The sequence below is a fragment of the Somniosus microcephalus genome, chromosome 2 (genome assembly GCF_052327205.1).
Source record: "Somniosus microcephalus isolate GS21.2 chromosome 2, FLI_Smic_1.0, whole genome shotgun sequence".
Lineage (NCBI taxonomy): Eukaryota > Metazoa > Chordata > Chondrichthyes > Squaliformes > Somniosidae > Somniosus > Somniosus microcephalus.
The window spans coordinates 340,811,801-340,836,527 of NC_140988.1; the positions used below are offsets into that span (position 1 = coordinate 340,811,801).

At 41.4% G+C, this 24,727-nt stretch overlaps 1 protein-coding gene across 9 annotated transcripts in view; it reads left to right on the top strand.

Moving 5' to 3' along the window:
• Window positions 1-24,727, top strand: part of LOC147123642 (protein FAM53A-like) — a 119,542-nt gene that overhangs the window by 11,331 nt on the left and 83,484 nt on the right. For all 9 annotated transcript variants that reach the window (XR_015074979.1, XM_085975451.1, XM_085975452.1 and 6 more), the window contains exons 2-3: window positions 8,825-9,078; window positions 23,360-23,414. Coding sequence is in view for 8 of the 9 variants with exons in the window: in XM_085975451.1 (XP_085831577.1) it covers window positions 8,926-9,078; window positions 23,360-23,414 (208 nt within the window). In the remaining variant the exon portion in view is untranslated. The remainder of the gene's footprint in view (window positions 1-8,824; window positions 9,079-23,359; window positions 23,415-24,727) is intronic.

A 24,727-nucleotide genomic window follows, 5' to 3' on the forward strand; every position in this document is an offset into this window, starting at 1 on the left:
CAAAATTAAGGCGATTGGGGGCAAGGTATTGACTTGGATAGAGAACTGGTTGGCGGACAGAAAGCAAAGAGTTGGAATAAACGGGTCGTTTTCTGAGTGGCAGGGAGTGACTAGTGGGGTACCGCAAGGATCGGTCCTAGGACACCAGCTGTTCACAATATATATTAATGATCTGGATGAGGGAATTGGATGTAATATCTCCAAATTTGCAGACGACACAAAGCTGGGTGGGAGGGTATGCTGTGAGGAGGATGTCGTGAAACTCCAGTACGATTTGGACAGGTTGGGTGATTGGGCAGAAACATGGCAAATGCACTACCATGTGGATAAATGTGAGGTTATCCACTTTGGTGGCAAAAACAGGAAGGCAGATTATTATTTGAATGGCAATAGATTGGGAGAAGGGGAAGTGCAAAGAGACCTGGGTGTTCTTGTGCACCAGTCGCTGAAGGTAAGCATGCAGGTGCAGCAGGCGGTTCAGAAGGCAAATGGTATGTTGGCCTTCGTAGCAAGAGGGTTCGAGTACAGGAACAAGGATGTCTTGCTGCAGTTGTACAGGGCCTTGGTGAGACCGCACCTTGAGTATTGTGTGCAGTTTTGGTCGCCTTACCTGAGGAAGGATGTTCTTGCCATGGAAGGAGTGCAGCGAAGATTCACCAGGCTGATACCTGGGATGGCAGGAATGACGTATGAGGAGAGATTGTGTCGATTGGGCTTATACTCACTGGTGTTTAGAAGATTGAGAGGGGATCTCATCGAAACCTATAAAATTCTGTCAGGCCTGGACAGACTAGATGCAGGAAGGATGTTTCTGATGGCTGGGGAGTCCAGAACCAGGGGTCATAGTCTAAGGATAAGGGGTAAGCCATTTAGGACTGAAATGAGGAATTTCTTCACCCAGAGAGTGGTGAACCTGTGGAATTCCCTGCCACAGAGGGCGGTGGAGGCCAGTTCATTAATATATTCAAGAAAGAGTTGGATATATTTCTTAAGGCTAAAGGGATCAAGGGATATGGGGAGAAGGCAGGGACAGGGTACTGAATTTGGATGATCAGCCATGATCTCATTGAATGGCGGAGCAGGCTCGAGGGGCCGAATGGCCTACTCCTGCTATCTTCTATGTTTCTATGTTTGGTATGAGGCCATATGGTAAACTTATTAAGCAGTGCCAGATTCCATCAAAGGCTTTGGCATTGTTCAATGCAATAGTAGATGAATGACCAAAGATTATAGGAGCTCAGTCCATGTTGAGATGAACTCTTGATAGGAATACTAAAAAAAAATTGGACCTGATGGGTTCATACTGAGATATACTCCTAGTAAATTGTTGCTGCAAGTGGGATCTAGCTTCATGACGACAGTTCAGAAATGTTCTTACCTGTTGTATGCTGAGTTAAATACTTTTCCGGCTTTATTTCTTGCTAGTATCAGCTTTACTGAAGGATCAAAGTCAAGCGACATGTGGAATGAAACTGCAAGAAGGAAACTGGTTTCCTGTTCTGTGGATTTGATGCGTAGGTCCCTTGAAACCATCTGTTGCTGATTAGAATTGAAACTTTTGCATTTGAAAACTTTATCTTCAGTTCAGCAGACATGTTCTTAATGAAGATGTTAATATGCAGTTATCCTTGGACTGAACAATGCATTTGAGGTTTTCCTATTAAAAACATGCAATGAACCTTATTTGAGATGATTGGCCTCCAACAACCACAACCATCTTCCTTTGTATGAAGTATGATGACTCCAGCCACTGGAGATTTTTCCTTGAGTCTCATTGACTTCAGTTTTACTAGGGCTCCTTGGTGCCACACTTGGTTGAATGCTGCCTTGATGTCGAGGCTCACCTTGCCTCTGAAATGCAGCTCTTCTGTCCATGTTTGGACCAAGGCTGTAATGAAATCTGGAGCTGAGTGGTCCTAATGGAACCCAAACTGAGCATCAGTGAGCAGGTGATTGAAGAGTAAGCCATTTGATAGTACTATTGACTTACTCGTTCCATCACTTGGTTGATGATTGAGATTGGGCGTGTTGGATTTGTCCTTTTTGTGGACAGGACATACCTGGGCAAATTTCCACCTTGTCTGATTGATGCCAGTGTTGTAGCTGTACTGGAACAGCTTGGCTAGAGGCATGGCTAGTTCTGGAGTACAGTTCTTCAGCACTACAGCCAGGATGTTGTCGGGGCCTGTAGCATTTGTGCACAGCCAGGTCCCCAAACACCAATTAGATAAATGACCAGTTAAATCTGTTTTTTAGCAGCCTAGATAAGGCTTGATCTCTTGACATTCGGACTGACACGTGAGTGCTACCACTGAGCCAAGATGATGCTTGCTGTCTTTTTGTGACTAAAACTTGAGGTGTAGAATATCTCCCTGTTGAAGAGTTCTGATCATTCTGGTTGATGAATTGCTTTTTGCTGAAGTTCATTGAAATACTTGGAACACATAATTTTAAAAAATCTTGGAGTTTTATCTTGCAGCATATTGTGTGTACTGTTCACACTACATTTGGTCTGCTTTCCAAACCATTTGCATTCTTCACTTAGTTTAACTTGTCATCCACTGACAGCAAGAGATTCTTTATGGCCCAACATGATGAAAGTCAATTATAGTGCAGAAGGCTCCCCTTCTCTCTTCCCCTGATTTTTCCCCAGAGATTTTTTTCTGTGTGCCTCTGTCCATATTAGTTCAGAGTTATGTGGAAAATAGTTTCATGCTGTGGATTTGTGGCACCCTTTATATAAAAAAAAAAAAAAAAAAAAAATTGGAGAATACCTAAAGTTTTCACTTACAGCCTTTATAGCCATCAAGTTGAGTTTGAGCCTATATGTGCGGTGGAGTCGGCATTGTAACTCAGTGAGCACAGTTTCCATTCGATTGGTGTTCATAATCGTGTGTTACAAGGTATTTGGGGATAGGTTGTGTCAATCTGCTGTTGAACAATAACTTACCACTTCACTCTACTTCGTAATTGATTTCCTCTCATCTGGTACTTTTTATTTTCAAGAGGACATTTGGAAGCAGCAGTGTTCGATGTTGCTTCTAATTCCTCCCCCTTATACAGGAATTTGCCTGGATTTGATCATACCAGATGTTAACCACACCTTCTCTCATTTGAATTGGTTCCTTTCAAATATAAACTTAATGAGAAGTTGTCCTTTTTTTATTCGTTCTCGGGGATGTGGGTGTGGCTGGCAAGGCTGGCATTTATTGCCCATTCCGAGTTGTCTTGAAAAGAGGGGCTTGCTAGTTTACTTCAGAGGGCAGTTAAGAGTCACCCACATTGGTGTAAGACTGCAGTCACATATAGGCCATACCAGGATGGCAAGTTTGCTTTCCTAAAGAACATCAGTGAACTAGTTGGGTTTTTACGACACTCCGACAGCTTCACGGTCATTTTTAGTGATGTCAGCATTTTTAAATTCAAATTCTCAAACCGCCCTGGTGGGATTTGAACTCTCGTTCTCTGAATTATTCGTTAAGGCATTTGGATTACTAGTCGAGTAACACAACCACTACACTACCATATATGTGCATAATGCATCACTTTTGAAAGGTCACCTGCAAGATGCAGTTGACAATTTCTTTTGATGGTATTTTATTATCTCTGGCTATTTATGTAGTCTCCTTGTGCAATACACCTTCCCTGTCCGCAAAGACTAATTTGGGTGCCTTCTATGCCTCTGCCAATATTGCCCTGTGGAATTGAGCCTTTCTTCCCTACAGAACTCATTCCCTGGGACCTTGCGTGGTTTAATATGATTTCCATTTTTATACATTAAGATCTTGTATTTGACACCCCAGAATTTTTTTCAAACTGCATTCTGCAAGTCTAAGGTTCGTTCCTGCTTGTTGTGATCGTGGGCCATTTGGGGAGATACCATGTAGACTCACAGGGCACATGAAGTTTAAACTAACATCCCCATTAATCTGCCTATATCTCAAGCTGCTTACACAACAGATGTAGGTGATTTGATTCAAGCATTATTCAGTGAGGCAGCAATGCTCGGCACAGACCTTTCCAGGCTCATGAACCAGTGGAACAGTAGCATAGTGGTTATGTTACTGGGCTAGTAATCCAGAGGTCTGGACTAATGATCCAGTAGACGTGAGTTCAAATCCCACCATTTAAATTCAGTTAATTAAATAAATTTCAAATAAAAAGCTAGTATCAGTAATGGTGACCATGAAACTACTGGATTGTTGTAAAAACCCATCTGGTTCACTAGCAAGCCACTCTGTTTTTCATAGCGGTTTTTTACAACTATCACTGTGGGAGTACCTTCACCACATGGACTGCAGCGGTTCAAGAAGGCGGCTCACCACCACCTTCTCGAGGACAACTAGGGATGGGCAATAAATGCTGGCCTTGCCAGTGACTCCCACATCCCATGAATGAATATAAAAAAATATTGCAATGACAACCCAGCAAGTAAATCAGGTGCAAATAGAACTGAGCTGTTTGTGGGCCAGGGCGGCTCATAGCTTGGACACCCTGGTCTAATTCAAACTTCAATTTGCAGGAACAGATTGAATTTACAATGATATTTGCATTTCTAATTTGTTGCATTTGTGCTTTTTTTTTTCCTGGAACGTTTCCACAGTGCCTCAGTTTTCTTTCATGGGAGTTTCGTGAGTTGCTGATTTTGGTTTTATATTAAGTAGTATGCGAGGTCTATTCCCTTTATCTTGCAGAGAAGAAAACAAGTAGAATATAGTTCATCTATTCTGACTTTTTTTGCATTACCAGCTCTCACGGCTAATCTTCCTGTTTGGTTAATGTAGGCACTAATTTAGCACATCTATCAGCTGGAATTGTGGTTTGTGGCTTGACATTGCTCAAGTGTAGGAGATGAGACTGCTTCAGCTTGTGACAGATGGTGTTGAGCAAGTGATACAGTAGTGTAAAACTATAATGAGCTCACTGCAAGCTGTATTCTGAATTAGTTCATAGAATTAAAAAACCATACAGCACAGGAGGAGGCCATTCGGCCCATCATGTCTGTGCCAGCTCTTTGCAAGAGCTATCCAATTAGTCCTACTCCCCTGATCTTTTTCCCCATAGCCCTGAAAATTTCTCATTTTCAAGTATATATCCAATTCCCTTTTGAACGTTAATTATTTGGGCTACTAACTTTTTTCCCCCCCTCCTGAGCAGTGTCCTGATTGGACATGTGTTTCTGGACACAGACTGCAGTTAACTGAATTTAATATTGCAGTGACGTGAATTTTATTTTCCACATTGCATTTGTTTATCCTGTCGTTTTAGTACTCCAACCGTATCGTGAAAAATCACTCAATTGCGTTTCAAACAATGCTCCTTCATTGACTTGCATTGTTTTAGAATGTAACCCGTGTCGGTTTGGGCTGTGGTGTACATTCTCATTTCCCCAGTGTTGCACTGAATAGTAGGCAAGATGTTTACCCCAATTTGAGTGCTGAAAGACTTTCTCAATTTTCCGAAGCCCCCCGTCTCTATTGCAGATTATCTGCTAAAATTACTCATGAAATAGACTGAACCAAAGATTGATTCTTGTGCATAATTGTGAATTAATTAATAAATAAAATTAATTTTATTCCACAAAATGCTAAAGCTGATTATTATTGATTTGCAGTCTTAATTTACTACAAATAAGCTGACTTTTTAAATGTTGGAAAATAATAATGCTGATAGTTTTGTTAGTAGAGCAAGGAGCTTACAAACTTGTACACTGGTTGATGATGCATTTCTCTAAATGACTACTGTCTCCAGGGTCTTAACTATAAATACAGAACCTTTAAAAGAAGCTGTGCACTTTAATTATGCCCTAACTTGAGGCTTTTAAAACAAAAAGGTATAATTAGGCTACTTTTCAGCAACTTCATCTAGTTTTTCAAAATTCTGTCTTTCTATTTTTTAAAAAGTCAGAGGTATTACACTAAACATATGTTCGGGTAGCTTTACTGTTGGAAGAACTTATTCCAAAATAACAGCTTTGGGAACATTGCGACGGTTTTCAGGTCCGGTAGAGACTGGAAGTCAAATTAAATTCTATTGGCTTTTATTTGTGGCATTAGTGTCTTTGATAACTAAACTTTGTCTGAGATATTAAATTCAGACTTTTTTTAATTCATTCACGTGATGTAGGCGTCGCTGGCAAGGCCCACATTTATTGCCCATCCCCATGATAATTCGATGATAAAAATGTATGTCCTTCACATATGCAAGCGCAGATATAGAGTTCCTATGTAGATTATCTTTGTAAAGAAGTAAAGTTTTCTAGCAGCTTTTAAATATGCTGCAAATTTTAAAGCAATAGCATATTGTATGACGTGCCTGTGCAAGTATCGGTACGTTTTGTCAACATTTCCTAACGTGAATGTTTTTATTCTGAAATTGCTCTGTGGTGGTGTGCATGCAAAAAAAAAAGCGGACTCTTCAGGATGGCTATTGCTGCAGGTTAATTGCAGTCAGTCTTTCATGCAAACTTACTGCGGGACAGCCTGGCTTTGGAGACTTTGATGCCAAGATAGTTGACCTTTGGCACCTGCAGAAACTTGTACAAAGAATGTTTTTGGAAATTGTAGAAAAATCTTGATGAAAGCAAGTTGTGTATCAGATGTGAGGTTTTCGCAACTTAATTGAGTAAGGGCGAGTGTACATGACCTGCAGTTTTTGTTTGAATTTGAAGCGTTGAAAGGCTTTGACCGTTGAACTAGTTATGGTGAAAGATGATTTAGGATCTTCTGCTTTGGCAACAGTGTTTGATGGCAAACTTCATGTCGGTGAGTAGGTGCCAGGTTTAAAGGGGCACTGTGGCATCTTCACAAGCTTTTATATTACCAACATGATGTGTGGATTGTACCAAGGTTTCATCCTGTCATTTGCATATGCAGCTATGACAAAAATGCATTATACTTTCCAATTTACCAAGTGCTCTTTTTCTTTATCGTAGCCTTCCAGCATTGCAACAAAGCACGATTGGGAATGTGGCCATCTAATGAGACTAATGTTTAATAAAATATACAATTAAATTGTAACAGCATTTTAAATGTGTCCATTTTAGAGAGTGCGGCGTGCGCTATCTGCAAAGTATATTTCATAGAATCATAGAAATTTACAGCACAGAAGGAGGCCATTCGACCCATCGTGCCTGTGCCATATTTGGGGGTATAGTGGTAAAACAAATCCACAAAAGTAAATCTCAACGAAGTGGATGCAGTTAAGTTAAGCATCGCGAGTCGGGTATTGAATTGAAAGTGTTGGCAAAAAGACGCATGGGTTGTCTGCCTTCCCAGACAGAATTTGACAACTTGTTTTATGGAGACATTACTTAGAGTAGTTTTTAGTTTCAGTGAGTTGATCTCTGTGGGCAGTGAATGTGTCTGGCCAGAGGTAGAGGTGTAGGAGCTTAAATTAGATGCTTGTGTGAGATTTGTGAAAAATATCTCTTTATTGGAGACATTTGTGAAGGAATGCAAGCATGATGTCATCAGGATGGAGCTAATGATTAAGGAGGTTCTTAGACAATGAAGTAAATGGCCTTCACTTACTTAACTGGTACAGGAAGTTCATCTGCTTTGCAATTGTTCTGGAAATAGGCTTCAATAGGGTGTTTGCAAGTTAAAACCTTGAGATAACATCACTGGGCGAAGATGTAATTTTATCATATGTTCCCCTACTGTGGTTAGAGTTGCATTGGTGCTGTCTTATTAAAACCAATTTCAAACAAAATAAATTGCTTGTGTTGGCTGTGTGTGCATCATTGCTTGGTGAGTAGATCTCTGCTTCGAGGGAAATATACAGTGCTATTATCTGCATGCCAAATTTGAAAGAGGTTTCATTACTTATGTTATCTCCTATGGACACCTACGATTTTGGGTTGAGTCTCATAACTGGAGCAGCTTGGACGTATGTTGGGGTGTTCTCTGTCTGGTGTGGCTCGATACACCAATCTGGATATTGCATTTTTTGTTGCAACCTGGGAACAAATCCAGAGTTGTGGAGTGAGGAAAGGTCTGCCTTGTACACTCAGCTGGCTTTAACTTTTTTCACTTTGAGCACTTCTGAAGTAGCAGCCAGGCTTTTTGCAAATGCTGATTTGTGATGTGCAGCCACTCTCGCAACCTGCAGCAGCAGCGCAGCTCAGTCGAGTTTCCTGATGCAAGAGAAATCCAGAAATGAGCTACCATGGGAGGGAACATGAGTGACGTCTTTAGTTTAAAATAAAATATGGGTGGTTAAGCACTTTACAGTGAAAGTACTCCTCCCCAGATTTGTTTCCCCTTGAAGGCTCGAGTTCTTTCTCCGTTAAAATGAAACTGTCCAGGTATTGGATTCTGAGTTCATGGAGTACTTTTGTTTTGCAGCACTCCATTTTAAAACGACATCTCCTGAGCCTTTTCCAATGTCTGGGTGAGAAGGCCTATACCTGCTGCTGGGGGTCCTGTAGTTTGGGCAGTTGCCAGGAGTCCCTAACTATTTGTCAGAGACTGGGAACTCAAGGGTGGGTAACATTGTCCATTTCAACAGTTTTGTACACGCTTTTAACAAGATTACCACACAACACAGAATTACTTGAAGAAAATAAGGCCACCGATGCAGGTTTACCTGGAAGGCTAATGGTCTGATTTCCCGTTTAGGTTTTGATGGTAGGACTGATGCCCGTGAGTAGCACTAGAGAAAGGAAAGCACCAGAATGAAGGTGGGGATGGGTTAGCCTGTCATTTTAGCAAAGTTTCAATAATTTCCCATCTCCAATTTTTCCATATTTTTTTGTTAAATGGTAACATGAATGAATTTTGCAACAAAGTCTTTATTCCTTTGCATTTGTAATTTTTGACAGATAATTGAATGTACTGAAGGACATGTTGGCTCGTGAGCACTGCAGCTGCCATGGAGGCCTATGAATAAGAACAGGGATGCAGCACGGCAACCAGGGAATGCATGGGGAATATTGAAACAGCACATAAAGAACCTCCAATGCTTGTCAGTGTGAGCAGTGGCAAAGGGACATCTACCATGGTAACGCTAATCACCGAGAAGCTGCAGAACCAGAGCCTGGAGGATATCACTTGCAAGGCCTACAGCATTAATCTGGTAAGAGTTTCACCAACCTCCTTGGTAAACTTGTATGGTAGACTTGATTCTTGTAACTTAACATAACTTCTATGCTAGTTTACTGTTTCTTCGTGTTGGATGTGAATACGCTTCTATTGATGATTTTAGGCAAAGCAAATAGTGCAACTCCTTCAGCATCAAAAATTTATCAGAAACTTGAGTTAAATTACTACAAATCACCAACTGTGCTACATCATTGCTTCCATTACTGAGTTTCGGTGTCCAATGGGTGAGTATCCACATTATATGGCCAATCTTGCCAGTTTTATCATCTTTCCCCCTCAAGAGTGGCGCTGTAGAGTGCTCTATCTAATGGTCTGATCGGTGAGGGATGGGAGTTTGAGTGTCACTTGAGGCTAGAATTCTCGCACTTGGGAATGTATTTTTGTCTGGGCTATTTTCCCAATTTTTAAAAAATTCTCTTCTCATCTTCCACAGTTAGGCTGGCAAAGAAACCTTGTTGTCTTACTCGCTTCTGTGGCTATTTTCTGTTATTCAGGGCTTTCCATACATATCGCTCTTTTGGCCTTTCATGCAGTGTCTTTCCAGCTGGAACTCAATCCATCGCCACCTAAGGATACTTCAGCTATGCAGTATGCATGACCTGTGCATTATAAGCTTTTCCCATCTCAAAATGCCGTGTCTCATTCCATGAGAAGGCAGGCAGTATGTTCTCTGCCTCTGCCGTACCATTATCGAGCAAGAGTGTTGATTCATTTTCTCTCCTACCTGAGCAGAAATGCATAACCTCTGCTCCAGCAGAGATAAGCTTACAGTCTGAGAAATCGAGGGCGAGACATTTCATACTACCGACGTGTTGCGCCAGCTGACGCTTGTGAATGTTAATCAAGTTTTTGCATTTATGGGGAATTATAACATTTAATCACGTAACATTTTTATCATAACCCAACACTGCAAACTGGGAGGGGTACACTAATGACGTTTTCATGTGTGCTGGATGTATTGATAGAGTTTTTTGTGCAAGGTCACAAGTCTGAGATCATTGGATTTTCTTACTTGCCTATGAAGGACTAATATTGCACCTCTAATATTGGTTTTATAATGGTGGCAAAGATCTGTTGAGTGTTGCATGAACCTTTGCTGCCTTTACATGTGTAGTGCACACCTGGTTATCCATCATAGGTTAAACCTTCAAAGTTTGAGCACATTTTCCTGAGTAAGATATTGGCCCGGATTTTGCGGTCAGCGGCGAACGAATGGCGCTCGCTGTTCATTGCCCTTACAGCTGCCCACAGACTTCGTGAGCTTTTGTGCGGCAATTTACGTTAATTAGAAATCCATTTCAGCGTGGCACCCGCTCCTTGTGAGAACAGAGCAATCAACAGGGTAACTCTTCAACCAATCAGATTGAAGAAGCCTCAGAGAAACGCTGAATCTAAACCAGGAAGTGTAAGTTCAATGTTTTTATAAAAAAAAAAAAAAAAATTATTCATACCTGGGATGTGGGCATCGCTGGCAAGGCCAGCATTTATTGCCCATCCCTAATTGCCCTTGAGAAGCTGGTGGTGAGCCGCAGCCTTGAACTGCTGCAGTCCATGTGGTGAAGGTACTCCCACAGTGCTGTTAGGGAGGGAGTTCCAGGATTTTGACCCAGCGACGATGAAGGATCGGCGATATATTTCCAAGTCAGGATGGTGTGTGACTTGGAGGGGAACTTGGAGGTGGTGGTGTTCCCATGCGCCTGCTGCCCTTGTCCTTCTAGGTGGTAGAGATCGCGGGTTTGGGAGGTGCTGCCGAAGAAGCCTTGGTGAGTTGCTGCGGTGCATCTTGTAGATGGTACACACTGCAGCCACGGTACACCGGTGGTGGAGGGAGTGAATGTTTAAGGTGGTGTATAGGGTGCTAATCAATCATGTACAGAAAGCGAAATAAAGAGAGGGAAAGAAATATGGGATAGAGAGAGAAGAGACAGAAAGACAATGTATTTTTAAATCTCCAACAATAATTAAAATCTGAAGGAATGAGACTCCACACTTGTAATAAATTTTCAGTGCCAAAGAAGTTGTTTGTAATTAAGATGTAGCATGCAGTTAAAAATTCACTGCACTTGAATGGACAAGCCCTAACTTTTTCTGCCATGTTTAGTGGGTAAGTACCGCCACTTAACGCCATTTATGTGTTTCAATACCAAATCTCTCGGCGCAGTACCGGTGTAACAAAGCTTGTGGAGGAGCAGGGCAACTCTGCAGCAACTTCCTGATTTCCGTGTTTAGTTGCGCATGTGCGGACGCCGGAAGTTGCTGTCCGATTTACTCCATAATAACGGTAAGCGCTGATTACCTCACTTATTCCTACTGCAAAATCCTGGCCATTAAATAAATGTCACTGAATAAAATGCCTTGAATCAGACGCCATCTTTCGAGGCCTGGATTTGTTTTAATAATTAACTATGGAATTTGTCAGCAAGTCTGTCATTCTGTTCTAAAATGCACTTGCACTGCACATTAAGGAAGCTGTTATTCTTTTACAAATGTTTCTAAGCTGATACTTATTTTTGCAGCACAGCTTATTCCTGCAGCGCAGCTTTCCTTGCACTATGTTTTCATTACCCCTTGTAAAGAATGAACGTACATTATTATATAACTCCTTATCGCATCTTCAGTACTTTACTATTGATTAATTCCTTTTGAATTGTATTGACTTTTATGTAAGCAAACGTGGCAGACATTTAGCACATAGCATTTGTCAATGTGATTTCCTGGACTAGTTTCGATCGTCTAAAAGGGTCGGGGCGGAATTTTCCAATTTTTTTCGCCCCTAATAGGCCTGGGTTTTTATGCGGGTTCTCGCCTCTCCCAGGCAATTGCATGACTCCGGTGGGTTGGCTGTGTCTTTATCGTGAAGCATAGGGTATCCTAACTATTTGGGACAAGCTAGATGGGTCAGTGGGTCTTCCCTTCGTCATTTTCGCATGTTCGTATGCAGGGCTGCCTCGGCAGCTCAGGAGGGTCTGTGGTGGGGCTTGAACCCACTGCCTTGTGACTGAGTGTGTTATCAGTTGAGTACTAATAGTAGTACTAAGTACCTTCCTCGCTTTCCCGTCTATGTAGAAAATGTGCGTGGGGAAATGTGTGTAGGTAAAACTGGTGCTGACTTCAGCTGGAAGTCCCAAGGGAAAATGACTCCTCTATGCCCCATTCGGAAGGATGGAATTGCCCAAAATGATGAGTGCATGATTAATGTTTTGCCACTAAATGTCAGCCAATCTGGTTAATACTATATCCTTACCTATTTGCTATTGGTGCTAAAGAAATCGAAGGACAGAATATAACTACTACATGAACATTTTCATCACTTGGATTCTTTATATCCAGTATTGGATGTTTATGGATCTTGTTTTCCATGTCTTGTAAGTGGTTAACATACTTCCCGTGTTGTGGCGTGCCCTCTCCCAACAAAAATCCGTGCCCATCTTTTCTGCAACTTCGTTTGTAGCTGTCCAATCAGGTTTCTGCCCCTGTCACAGTACTGAAAAGGCCCTATTCAAAATCACACATCCTTTATGACTGACTCTGGTGTATTATCCCTCCTCATCTTGTCCGCTGCCTTTGACATGGTTGAGAAGAAAGAACGAACTTGGATTCTATAGTGCCTTTGACAACGTACCAAAGCCAATGAAGTACTTTTGAAATGTAGTCTCTGTTGTAATGTAGGAAACCCGGCAGCGAATTTTGCTCACAGCAAAGTCCCACAAACAGCAATGTGATAATGACCAGATAATCTGTTTGTGGTGTTGCTGGTTGAGGGATAAATATTGGCCAGGACTCCTGGGATAACTCCTCTGCCCTTGGAATAGTGCCATGGGATCTTTTACATACACCTGAGAGCAGACGGGGCTTCGGTTTAACGTCCCACCTGAAAGACAGCACCTCTGACAATGAAGCACTCCTTCAGTACTGCACTGGATGTCAGCCTAGATTTTGTGCTCAGGTCCCTGGAGTGGAACATTGAACCCACAACCTTCTGACTCGGAGGTGAGAGTGCTACCAACTGAGCCATGGCTGTCACTGTCCACACCATCCTCCTCCTCTGTTGTCCAGCTCAGTGGGATTACCTTCTTTTGGTTCCTCTCTTAACAATCCAATCATAGCCAGAGTATCTCCAGCTGCTCTTCCTGCCCTGCACTCTTAACTCTGGAGTCCCCCAAGGATGTATCCTTGTGCAGGGAAAGGGTTAATCAAACTGTCCTATTTATACTATTATTCAATTCTCATTATATTGTACTAATGTTAACCTTTAGCATGTTGAGCAGGGAAATATGTCAATTTAGTGAGCTATTGGATCAGGTCTAACCCTGCAGCAATGGTTAGTTTCATGATGAAGTAATAAGAGGCTTATGTAAAGACATGCCATTGCATACTGAATCATTTGATAACCCGTGTGGGGAAACAGTTAGTTCTGCAAAGGAAACATCTGGGCATACATCCTTTTTAATTGGTATGAATGATAAAAAATACAGACTGACTTATAATTAAAGGTTTCACTTGGTACAATAGCAATTGTATGGAATGAGTGTGAAACTATCAGTAAGATTAGAAAGTAAGGGAGTTATACCTGTCAACTCAACAGAAAAAGAACTAGTTAAGTAAGAAAAACCAAAGTTATTTATAAGCAGTAAGCCAATTAAATTCCCTGTGTATGGAGTTGTATTTTAGCTTTTATATAATTAGGTAAGGCAGATTTGTGTGGATGGTCATGTGGAGGGAGTGAGAAAGGTATAACAAAACTGGTGGTTTCTCATGAGTATTTGGATCCTTAAATGCCTAAGAGACTGAGCTCAGAACGGTAACCCAGAATGACCAACCAAACATTATTCGATGTGGTTGTAAGTGCTACCTTTTAAGTGCATGTTTAAATACTATTACTGTGCTTAATAACTATGACACCTGATTTTCAATGCTTAAGAATCTTATTGATTTGAGGAGTAAATTATACATGCTGTCCTTTGGTGACACAGTCCTCAGATGAGTTCCCCTTCCACATGTATGCTGACAGCACCCGGCTCTACTTCTCCACTATCCTTCTCGACCCCTCCACTGCCTCTGTGTTGTCAGACTGCTTGTCTGATATCTGGTCTTAGATGAGCCGCCGTTTCCTCCAGTATTGCATTTAGAAGACTGAAGCTTGCTTCCTTCGGTTCCCACCACAAACTCTGTATCCTCGCCACAGATTCCATCCTTCTTCCTGATCACTATCTTGGGTTGAATCAGACTGTTTGGAACCTTGGTGTCCTATTTGACCCTGAGGTGAGTTTCCAATCCCCATAGCCTCTTATTGTAAAGGTGGTCTACTTCCACCTCCAAAACATCACGTGTCTCTGCCTTTGGTTCAGCCCGTCTACTGCTGAAACCCTCAGCCGTGCCTGTCCCCTTCAGATGTGTCTGTTCCAATGCTGTCCTGGCTGGCGCCTCATCCTCCTCGTTCGATAAACTTAAGCTCATCCAAAACTCAGCTGCCATATCCTATATCTCACCAAGTCCTGCTCACTTATCACTCCATCCTCGCTGACTTACATTGGCTTCCGATCCTCCAATGTCTCAAATTTAAAACTCATCCTTGTTTTGAAATCCCCTCATAGCCTTGCTTCTCGCTATCTCTCTTACCTCTTGTAGTCCTACAAACCCAGCCACCCACTCACAACACCCCATCCTCTTATTCTGGTCTTTTGTGCGCCTTCACTCCAATATTTGGCAGCCTTGCCTTCAGCCTAGCAAGCCCTGTACTCTGGAATTCCCTAAACCCCTTCACCTCTCCATCTCCCTCGCCTCCTTTAAGACTCTCCTCAAAACCCACCTCTTCGCCCAAACCTTCCTAATACCTTCTTGGCCTGACATTCATGGTTTTTCTTACACCTCTGAAGCGCCTCAGGATATTTTTCTGTTAATGGCACCATATAAATGTAAGTTGTTGTTAGTCAGGTCTTCCATAATACAGTGAAACTCTGATATGAAATCTGCATTTACGCAAGAAAAATCTTAATGCATTCTCTCAAATGAGCTTTCATTGTTCTGTGTCTGAAGGAGTTGAAAAACAGCCTCGTGTTATACCAGGCTCCAGGAGCATGTAGCTGTAATTATCTTTCCACCATGCCCTAAAAAGGCAGACCTGATAAATTATGCTTGCAAGCTAAAATTAATAAGGTGTGGTTTGTGTCAAAGGTGCAACTATAGAAACTCAGCACAATAAGATTTATGGGATTAAAGGTGAGTCAGATTTCAGTTGTTTTTGTGTTGGTCTTGCATCATGCTCACTTGCTGAATCTCCACAGCTCTAGGATCAATATTGGGGAATGGGAAGGATGCTTCTGCTTGTTCAAAACTGAGTTGGCTTTGGACAAGCCTGCTCCACAATCCTTTGCAAAAGATTAATGTGTTGAGAATACTTTTTAGGATTTCTAATCTGTTTGGATTATTCAGCGTGGATATTTGACTAAAGTCAGCACAGACTTCCTACATACTACTTTGTTCTCTGGATACGAGTGACGCTGGCAGGACTGCATTTATTGCCTTCCCATGTTGCTTTAAGAATGTGGTGATGGGCCTCCTCCTTGAACTGCTGCAGTCATTGTGGTGATGGTGTTCCCACAATAGTGTTGGGTAGTGAATTCTAGGATACTGATGCCGCGGTGATCAAAGAATAGTAATACACGTAAGTCAGGAACATGGGTGACGAGGAGGAGGTTATGTTGCCATAATATTGCTTCTTGGTCGAAGTGGCAGTGAATGGAGCTGCTGTTGAAGTAACCTTGCTGCGATCCTGTAGATCTTGTATATTGTAGCCACAGTGCCAGGTGATAGAGGGAGTGATTGTGTCGAGTAGCATGGAGGGTGCCATCAAGGAGCATCTACTCGCCAATAACCTGCTCACTGTTGAGTTTGGGTTCCAGCAGAACCACTCTGCTCCAGACTTCATTGCAGCCTTAATCTAAACATGGAGCAGCTTGACTAGGGGAGCGGCCTGAATCTGCTGGACACTCATCTAGTGATGTTAACATGTTGGGGAATTTGTATGTGCTTATTTCTCTTGGTCCTTTTTAAGACCATTATGCTATCATGTTTATTAATTAAGGCTATATTTGGATACATGCAATTGGAAAAAGACACTGTGCCAAGTCAGTGTGTCACGTGGTCTCTGTCACGTTGCAATTTTACGCTACAACATTGATCCTCTGAATTCACTATGTTTAGCAATGCAGCCACGTTTGTGCCCTGTGGCAGAAACAAAGCCCATCAAAATTGAGTTTACTTTGCTGTTGGGCCTGAGGAGAGATTGCATTTGATCTTTTTTATTCTATTTCTCTCCCTCACACCCCCAACCCCACCTTCATCCTTCGGTTTGTACTGAGGCCAAGCCTGCACCATTTATATTCCCATAAATAAATTGTTCAGCTGGTATTTCTACAATTTTCGTGCCATTGACTTGCTGTCTTTTTATTTAGAAAAAGCTTTGTTTGTCCCAACATTAACATCCATTTAGACATTACATCTATTATATTCTAAAAACAGTTTATCCAGTGCTGTTACACTGTCACACTCCCAGAGGGAAAAAGCAGACAAACTCTCTAACACAGCCAGAATGTCTACAACTACAGCAACTTGCAGTTATATAGCACCTTTAACATAGAAAAATGTCCCCAGGCGGCCGCCAAGCCAAAGGAGGCGATATTAGGAGGGGTGACCAACAGTTTTGTCAGAGGAGGGTTTTAAGGACGGTCTTAGAGCAGCGGAACCTGGTGTTTACTTCACAGCATTAGACATTGTAGCCTTAAAGGAACGCACCTGCTCTTTAGCAGAATAGCAATGTGTTGTATTTTGCTTAGTACAGTGTTCCTGCCCTTATAAAACAGCACATCCTCAGACTTGCTGTGAGCAGTGCCATGAGTGATTTGCTAGTAATTTTATAAAAGCAGTAAGATTAGTGACATTTCCTATCCATTATGTTTCCTTTGTTTGTCATACCATATCACACAAAAAAAAATGAAGAAACGCCGCTTCACCTTAGCAGCAGAATAATATCTTTTGTTTTACAGGTATAACATAATCCTCATGACTTATTGAGCAACAGTAGAGCTGCTATTTATAGATGTGTGGTATATCCATCAGAGGTGCAAAATCTATTACCAACATCAAATGGATTTTGGGGGACTTTTTTTAAACCCTACCAGTGTAGATAAGCTGGTATCAAAGTCCACCACCATGCAACTAGAGGTACCTCGTGGGGCCAGGAACACAACTACAGTATGTGTATGCAGCTGTGTACACCCCAGTTTTTAAAAAACCTATTAATTATAAAATACATATAATTAATCTGATCAGTTTGCACACATCTTTGCTTAGTTATCATTCATAATATATTAGCTTCATAAATTTAACTTGGAGGAGCCCTCGCAGCCATTCCTCTCCCTGTTCAAAGTCCTGTAAACGTGTCAGCTTGCTGTACTGATCGTCTTTAAATAGGGAAATTTGACTGAGAAAAAAAGAACTACCATTTTTAGCCATTTGCAAGCAAACTTGATCTGATCGGAATGAGAAGGGACTAGCCAAATATGAAGGGATTTCATTGCAGCCAAACTAAGGGAAACTCAAGTTATTCTGTTGGCGGCCGCAGAGTATGATTTTTGTTTTGTAAAGTGAGAAACTGGTCTGCAGAGTTCGAAGGATTAGTTTTCAGGTGGAAAAGGAGGTTGGTGCGGAGCACATTCTGCAGTGTCATTTCTACGTGGTCACTTGCTGTAGGTTTGCAATGAGAAGTGGTAATTCAAGTGTGAACTGGATGGAAGTTTGGAAACCTGGTGTCGGGGTTTTGACAGCCACACCGAGACTCTGCCACACAAGCACCCTCTTCACAAAAGTGGACAGATGACATTTTGTTGCCTTGCGGAAATTGAAGGTAGTCAGTGAAGATGGAGCATTAGTGAAATGTTTGCTTTCTTTTCATAAAATTAACGGCAGTGCTCAGCAGCAGGTAGCCATATGAATGTGGAGATGGAGACAAAACTCTGTTTACTTTCAAAATATTTTCTTAATTTTGGAATTTATCCAAAGCATTTTTGACAGGGCTTCATTGATTTGATGGTGTGAAACTGGACTTGGCCAAAGTCATTAAAATTCTAAGATGTTGAATTTGGGCAGAGGAAATGCTCGTTTGCTTGTTCAGTGGAATAAGTGGTGAGATTGAAGAGTTGAATCAACTGAGAAACCTTTCACCCCATCATTTTGATTGATAAAGAAAACGGTTCCTTGTATAAGCAGAGAGCAGCTTTAGAAATTGCAATATAAAATAGTTTTTATTGAAGTTCCCTGGCCTACAACTTGCTTTACAAGGACTTCTAGTAGACCTTTTAGATTTTGCCAAATTTCCATTCTCTACCGATTTTCAGTCATTTTTGAGTAGGGGACCAAATGCTGGTCTTACCAGCGACGCCCACATCCCATGAACAAATAAAAAAAAAAGTAAAGGTTGCTGTTTCTTCCTTGTGTGACAAACGCTCCCTCTTTTATAAATTATTTTCTTCCACACTTCACATCATCCAAAATTGACGAGGTTGGACTCCTCCACTGCTGCCCTGAAGCTGGCAGCTAGAATTTTTAGGTATAGGAAAGGATCATTGGGCCTAAAAGCCTATCTCCACCTACCTATCCCTCCATGTGTTTTCATTCAACAAGCTCATCCAGTTGTCTATTGAATTCACTTGTATTGTCTGCTTCAGTAATAAGGTACACAAGAATGGCCTGCCAAATGACGCTCCACATTTTACCCTCTGTGCTGGAGAGTGTTTGCCCTCTGCTTGCTCCTACCGTGTAGTGGTATGGCTGAGAGTGTGAACTGGGTCTTGTTGAGCATTTTGGTGCTGAAATGGGCTGTGCCACATAAAATTAAGCTTCTTAACAAACTGGTCTAGCTTTTAAAGTTTTATTCCAATGTATCGTTTTCTGAAGTGAATTTGGCATTAGTTAATTTGGTATCTTGCTCAAACTATACTGTAAAGATAAGATAACTAGTGTGTTTCCCTCCTTATCCTTTTCCAGCAGAGTAAAACCGTGTACTGCGATCTTGAAGGTGACTGGTATTCCTCAACATTATGAAGTTTATCAAACCTTTCCAACACTGCATGCCTGGACAGGAATATGGAGACTTGGTTTCCATTTGTTTCCCATGTTTTCCTCCAGTCTAATTGGCTCTGCTATAACTTTTTAATAATCAAGCCCATCAGTTGAGAAGGAGCATTGAGTTCGTACTCTGCACAAAAAGTGGCAGCTTCAACTTTGAAATTGTATCTCCTTTATAGTAAACACAGAAACCTGTGTTCGAAGCATTTTATCGGTGCTGGAAATGTCAAAATTAGGCCAAGATAAACTGGTGAGGTGACCATAGGTCTGCTGTGAGCTTTCAGTATAACGTTAAAACTCTTGTGTGAAGTTTGTGGAAAGCTCATGCAGAGATTGGCTGCTTTTTGCTGGTAGGTTGATTTTAAGAGTTCTGCCTTTTTAAGAGTAGAATTGGTATGAAGCTAAATGTTTTTCTGTCCAGGAGATATTATAGCTGGCTATGTATTTTTGCCTAAACAGCTGGTCTTTCTGAAGTTTAGGGTGATTTGTATGGCTTTTAGGGCTAGATTTTCTGCCTGTCAGCTGTGAAATGGGAAGAAAATCTAGCCCTTCATGTCCTAACTCTTAAAGTAGCAATCTGTCATAAGCAATGTTTTTGAGCAGATGAGGCTAGGTAGCGAAAAAGAAAGTGACCGTTATGCAAATAGAGCTGAACAGTGCTTTGTGCAATACATCTGCTTCAAGTTTGTGTTACACAGTGGAGTTTAAGCAGTAGCTCTGTCGGCATTGAGGAGACTGGCAGGAAATCAAATGTTTAATTACTTACTATTCAAAAGCCTGCTCAGCTAGTGGGCATTTCTTTTTTTAAATTTTTTTTAAGTGTGGTAAAGTAGAAAAGATTTTATCGATGTGACAAAATGGGTCAATTTGAGCAGTGTCTGATGGCCCAGCATTAACTGGTAGATGCTTCCTGAGCTTGAGGAAGATTCTTGTATAGTTAGATTTTCACTTTCTCATGAAAGTAAGGAGGACATTTGCTACGGTGCTGTGAATACTAACCGTAAATGTTGCAAATGCTTAGTGAAATTTTAAATAGATTTCATAACTGCTCGTGCCCAGAACTATCCAAAGGTCTTTCCCCACATTTGGAAAGAAATGAATTAAGTCTCAAAGTAAAAACCTACTTCCAGATTTTCATTACATTTGTTAAGCAGTTCCCTCTCGGTTCCTGTCCAAAATGGATACAAGAACCATGAGCTCAGCAGATTGTGCATTGAAGCATTTTGCACTTGTCACTGCCATAGCTAAATATTGGATTCTTCAAAATTCACAGTTCTCTTGTCTTCAGATCCTCAGTTCCTTCTCTTTTACTCTATATAAAGTGGTGCCAGGGGAGGAGTAGAGCTCTGATGGGGACCTTTGACCTGTGTGTGCCATATTCCCCGATTGTTTTTCCTGCTGCCATTCCTAATGCAGCCTAGAAATCTGTGAATCTCATTGCTAAAAGGCTGGAATCTGGCTCTGTGGTTTTAATTTAACTGGAGACTTGACAGCTCACAAGATTCCTGGACACCTGGGTCTCTGGAGGGGCAGGTCATTAGAGTGTTGTCAATTATGGAATTACTGCACATCTGCAGTCAACAGCACTCCGTTAATGTAAAGCCATCTTCTGTTAAGTGGGAACCTGTCTCTGTGTGCGTTCTGTTAAGCGGGAACCTGTCTGTGTGTGCGTTCTTGTGCCCAAGGACATCGACTGGTGACCTAACTGGTTGGATTTAACTAAATTTTAACCAAACTTTTGGATATATTTGTATATACAGTAAATCCCTCCCCAACCGCGGGGGATAGGTCCCTGAAAACCCCCATGGTTAGTAAAACCGCAGTTGGCAAATACAGTATAAATGTGTATAAACACAATAATAAAAAAGAATATAAAAAGCATAAAAATCATGTTATTTACCTTCTTAAATTTAAAACTGCGTATACGCAAAATTCACTGCTGCGGTTGGTAAAAATTGTCAGAGAGGAAACTGTGTATGTGAAAACCGCGGTTGGGGCGGGATTCCTGTACTTGATTTCCAAGGGGATGGTGGTTTGGGGGTGGGGGGGAGGGATGGAGTGGTGTTTGAGTTTCCCACCTTTCTAGTTTGGTGAATGTGATCAGTGAGTTGCTTTAGTTTTTTTCCCCTAGTAGTTCCATCATCTCAAAGGAGTCCTATGTACTAAGCTTCTGTTTGAAATTTACTTTTTTGAATTCTGATTTGTAACAATGAGAAAGTAGCTGAAGATTCCTAATCCCTCCATTGAAATTAAATTCATTTGCCCCGAGAGTGAGCAATTTTGGTTAAGGCCGATTAGCCCACTCGGTAGCGAGGCCGAAAGAACTGGCTGAATCCCATGAGGTAAATGTCCTTTCATGCATAAAGGAAGTTGGGAGGGGGGTGCATGGGGAGAAAAAAGTGAGGAGATGGCGAGACTAAACACATCCACTGTTGCAACTTGTGCAGAACATTCCATCTTTAAAAAAAAATCCACCTCTTCCCCTGCCTCTTCATCCCCTACCACCACCCAGAGGTAAAACTAAAATTTGAAAAGAACTACAGAGCATAGGATTTTGGAAGTTGTATTATGTAGGAGAATCTGCAGGTTATTTTATGTTGTGGTGTACTTTATATATAAAAAAAAAATACAGGAAACTTTGTGCTATCCGGCACCGACGGGACCAAGCTATTGCCGTTCCCTCAAAACTGCCGGACACTCCAGCGCTAATGTTGAAAGATACGGAAGCTTTTGAGCTCCGTATCTGTCAACAAACCCTGTTGCTTAGCAACGGCTTCTAAACAGTCCAAGCGTCTCTGTAGCTTAGCAACAGCTTCAGCAGACCTCGCAGAGCTTGACTGTTGAGGAAAAAAGCAACGAGAAGAAAAAAAACCTAATGAAAACAGCTCCTGATTTTTGCCGGTGGCTCGAGCGTTCCGGACAGTTAGCCTCTGGATAACACAAAGTTTCCTGTACTGTATTTGGGCATCAGTTAAGAGTTGAAATGCTGAAGGTTTGCTTTTGACACTGCTGACTGATTTACTTGGCACTTGTCCTGCTTTGAACATCTTGTTGAGTCAAAGGCTGTCACTCCCACTCCTCCACCAGTACATATCCTCCATAGATTTTCTATTTCATTGATTCTACCAGATAAATCGATTTTTAAATTTTCTGTGAATTGAAGTTTTTAATCAGCTAGCAGTTGTCCTGTTGGACTATGTGCTTGCATGCTGTCATAAAAATCCTATTAACTGTGTGTAAATAAGCCCTACTGAGCTCTGAGCTTTACAGAAAGCTGTTCTGCATATGTCCCCAGAACTCCAGGATCTAATGCAATTGGCAGCACTGCATCTCCAGCAGTATTGCCCAAGGATGTTTGTTTAATCGTGACACAAATATCTGTGCAAGAGGAAATCACTAAACAATGCTTTCTGTTCTGGCATGCTTCTCCAAAAAAAAACCTGTTATTATAAATGTACTAGGAATATTGCAATAAACAATATAACTGGTCTGCAAGCTTCCTATCAATTGGATTCTGCGTGGTTTATAATCGGAGCAAGCTGTAATCATGCAAAAATGTGTCGAAGGTTAATTTTGTGAACACAACGCCATATCCATGTTTCTCATGACTTAACTTTTTAAAAAACCCACTAGATACCAGTTTTAAGTTTAAATTTTTTTAATGTTCTTTTGGGTAAGCAAGTCTTTTGTATAAACGGTATTATTGCTAACAAAATCAGCAGAATTGGTAACCTTCCGGGAATATGGGAGGAACAATTTTTTTTATAGTTAACTTTTGATTTTTAAATGCTGGCTGTGCTATTCTAACCAGGACAGATAAATCTTTGCAAGTTGGTCCTTACTGAAGTGGCCACATTCGCATCTTCTATCATCACCTCTGTGATATGGACAGCTATTCAGACTGAGCTCCGATCTGGGATTCTTTGAGTGTTGTACAGTATTCAACTGTTCAAAAAAAAAACGACAGTCTTCAAAAGATTACTAGAGCTTAGCCTTGGGACAAACCTGAAACTGTAGGGATAATTCCTGGCCCGAGTCTCCATTTTGTTGCACAGCCATTATCCCCACTGACTCTTGCACCATCTTTGCTTCTTTGGTGTTGAATTTTTTTTCTCTTTGGTTGATTTCAGCGCTCATCTGAGAAACTGAATGAAAGTGGCAGTTTGTTTCCGTACGAAATCGATGGTAAGTTTCTTTTGCTCTTTTTTTTTTCTCCAGGCAGACTCTTCAGAATCAGAATAGCGACACACATTTCTGCTAACTTTTTTTTAGAAACTGGCGATTCTTTACAATGAAAAGAGCTAGAACGCAATGAGTTGGATAGGAACAGGAGTAGGCCATTAAGCTCCTCGAGCCTGTTCTGCCATTCATTTCGATCATGATTGATACGTACCTCATTTTACCTGCCTTTATCCCATATCTCTTGATACCCTTACCTAACACAAAACCATCAATGACAACGACTTGCATTTTTATAGTAGCTTTAACATAGTAAAGCGTCAAAACACTTCACAGGAACATAATCAGACAGAAATTGACGCTGAACAAGAAAATCTATTTGGACAGGAAAGAGGTAGGTTTTAAGGAGCATCTTAAAAGGTGGAGAGGGGTGAAGAGGCCGGGAGGGTTAGGGAGGGAATTCCACGGTTCATGGCCGCCAATGGTGTGGCGAATTTAAACAATCTATCCTCATAATTTAGTTCTTTAAGCCCTGGTATCATTCTGATGAATGTTTTACCCCCTCCAAAGCCGATATATCTTTGCAGAACTCCAGGTGTGGTCTGACCAAGGCTTGAGCTCAACTGTGCAGAGCATCACTTCCTCACTTTTGTATTTCAACCCTTTTGAGATGAAGGCCAACATCCCATTAGCCTTTTTAATTATTTATTTTCTCTGTACTAGCTTTTAGTGATTTGTGTACATAGACACCTAAGACCCTTTTCTCCTCCATAGCTACTAGTCTCAACATTAGGAAAATGTTCTGATTTGTCTTTCTCCGATTCAAAGGATGACCTCACATTTCCCCACATTGAATTCCATATGCCATAGTTTTGCCCACTCACTCATAGTTTATGTCCCTTTGCAACTTCCTTCTCCCATCTACACAACTTAGTGCCTCCAAACTTGGATATACAACTCTAAACAAAATTAGGGCTCATGGGATTGGGGGTAATATACTAGCATGGATTGAGGATTGGCTAATGGACAGAAAACAGAGAGTAGGAATAAACGGGTCATTTTTGGGTTGGCAGGTGTGGCACCGCAAGGATCAGTGCTGGGGCCTCGGCTATTCACAATCTACATCAATGATTTGGATGAGGGGACCAAATGTAATATATCCAAGTTTGCAGATGATACAAAGCAAGGTGGGAATGTAAGTTGAGAAGGAGGCAAAGAGGCTTTAAGGGGATATAGACAGGCTAAGTGAGTGGACAAGAACATGGCAAATGGAATATAATGTGGAGAAATGCAAAGTTATCCACTTTGGTAGGAAAAAT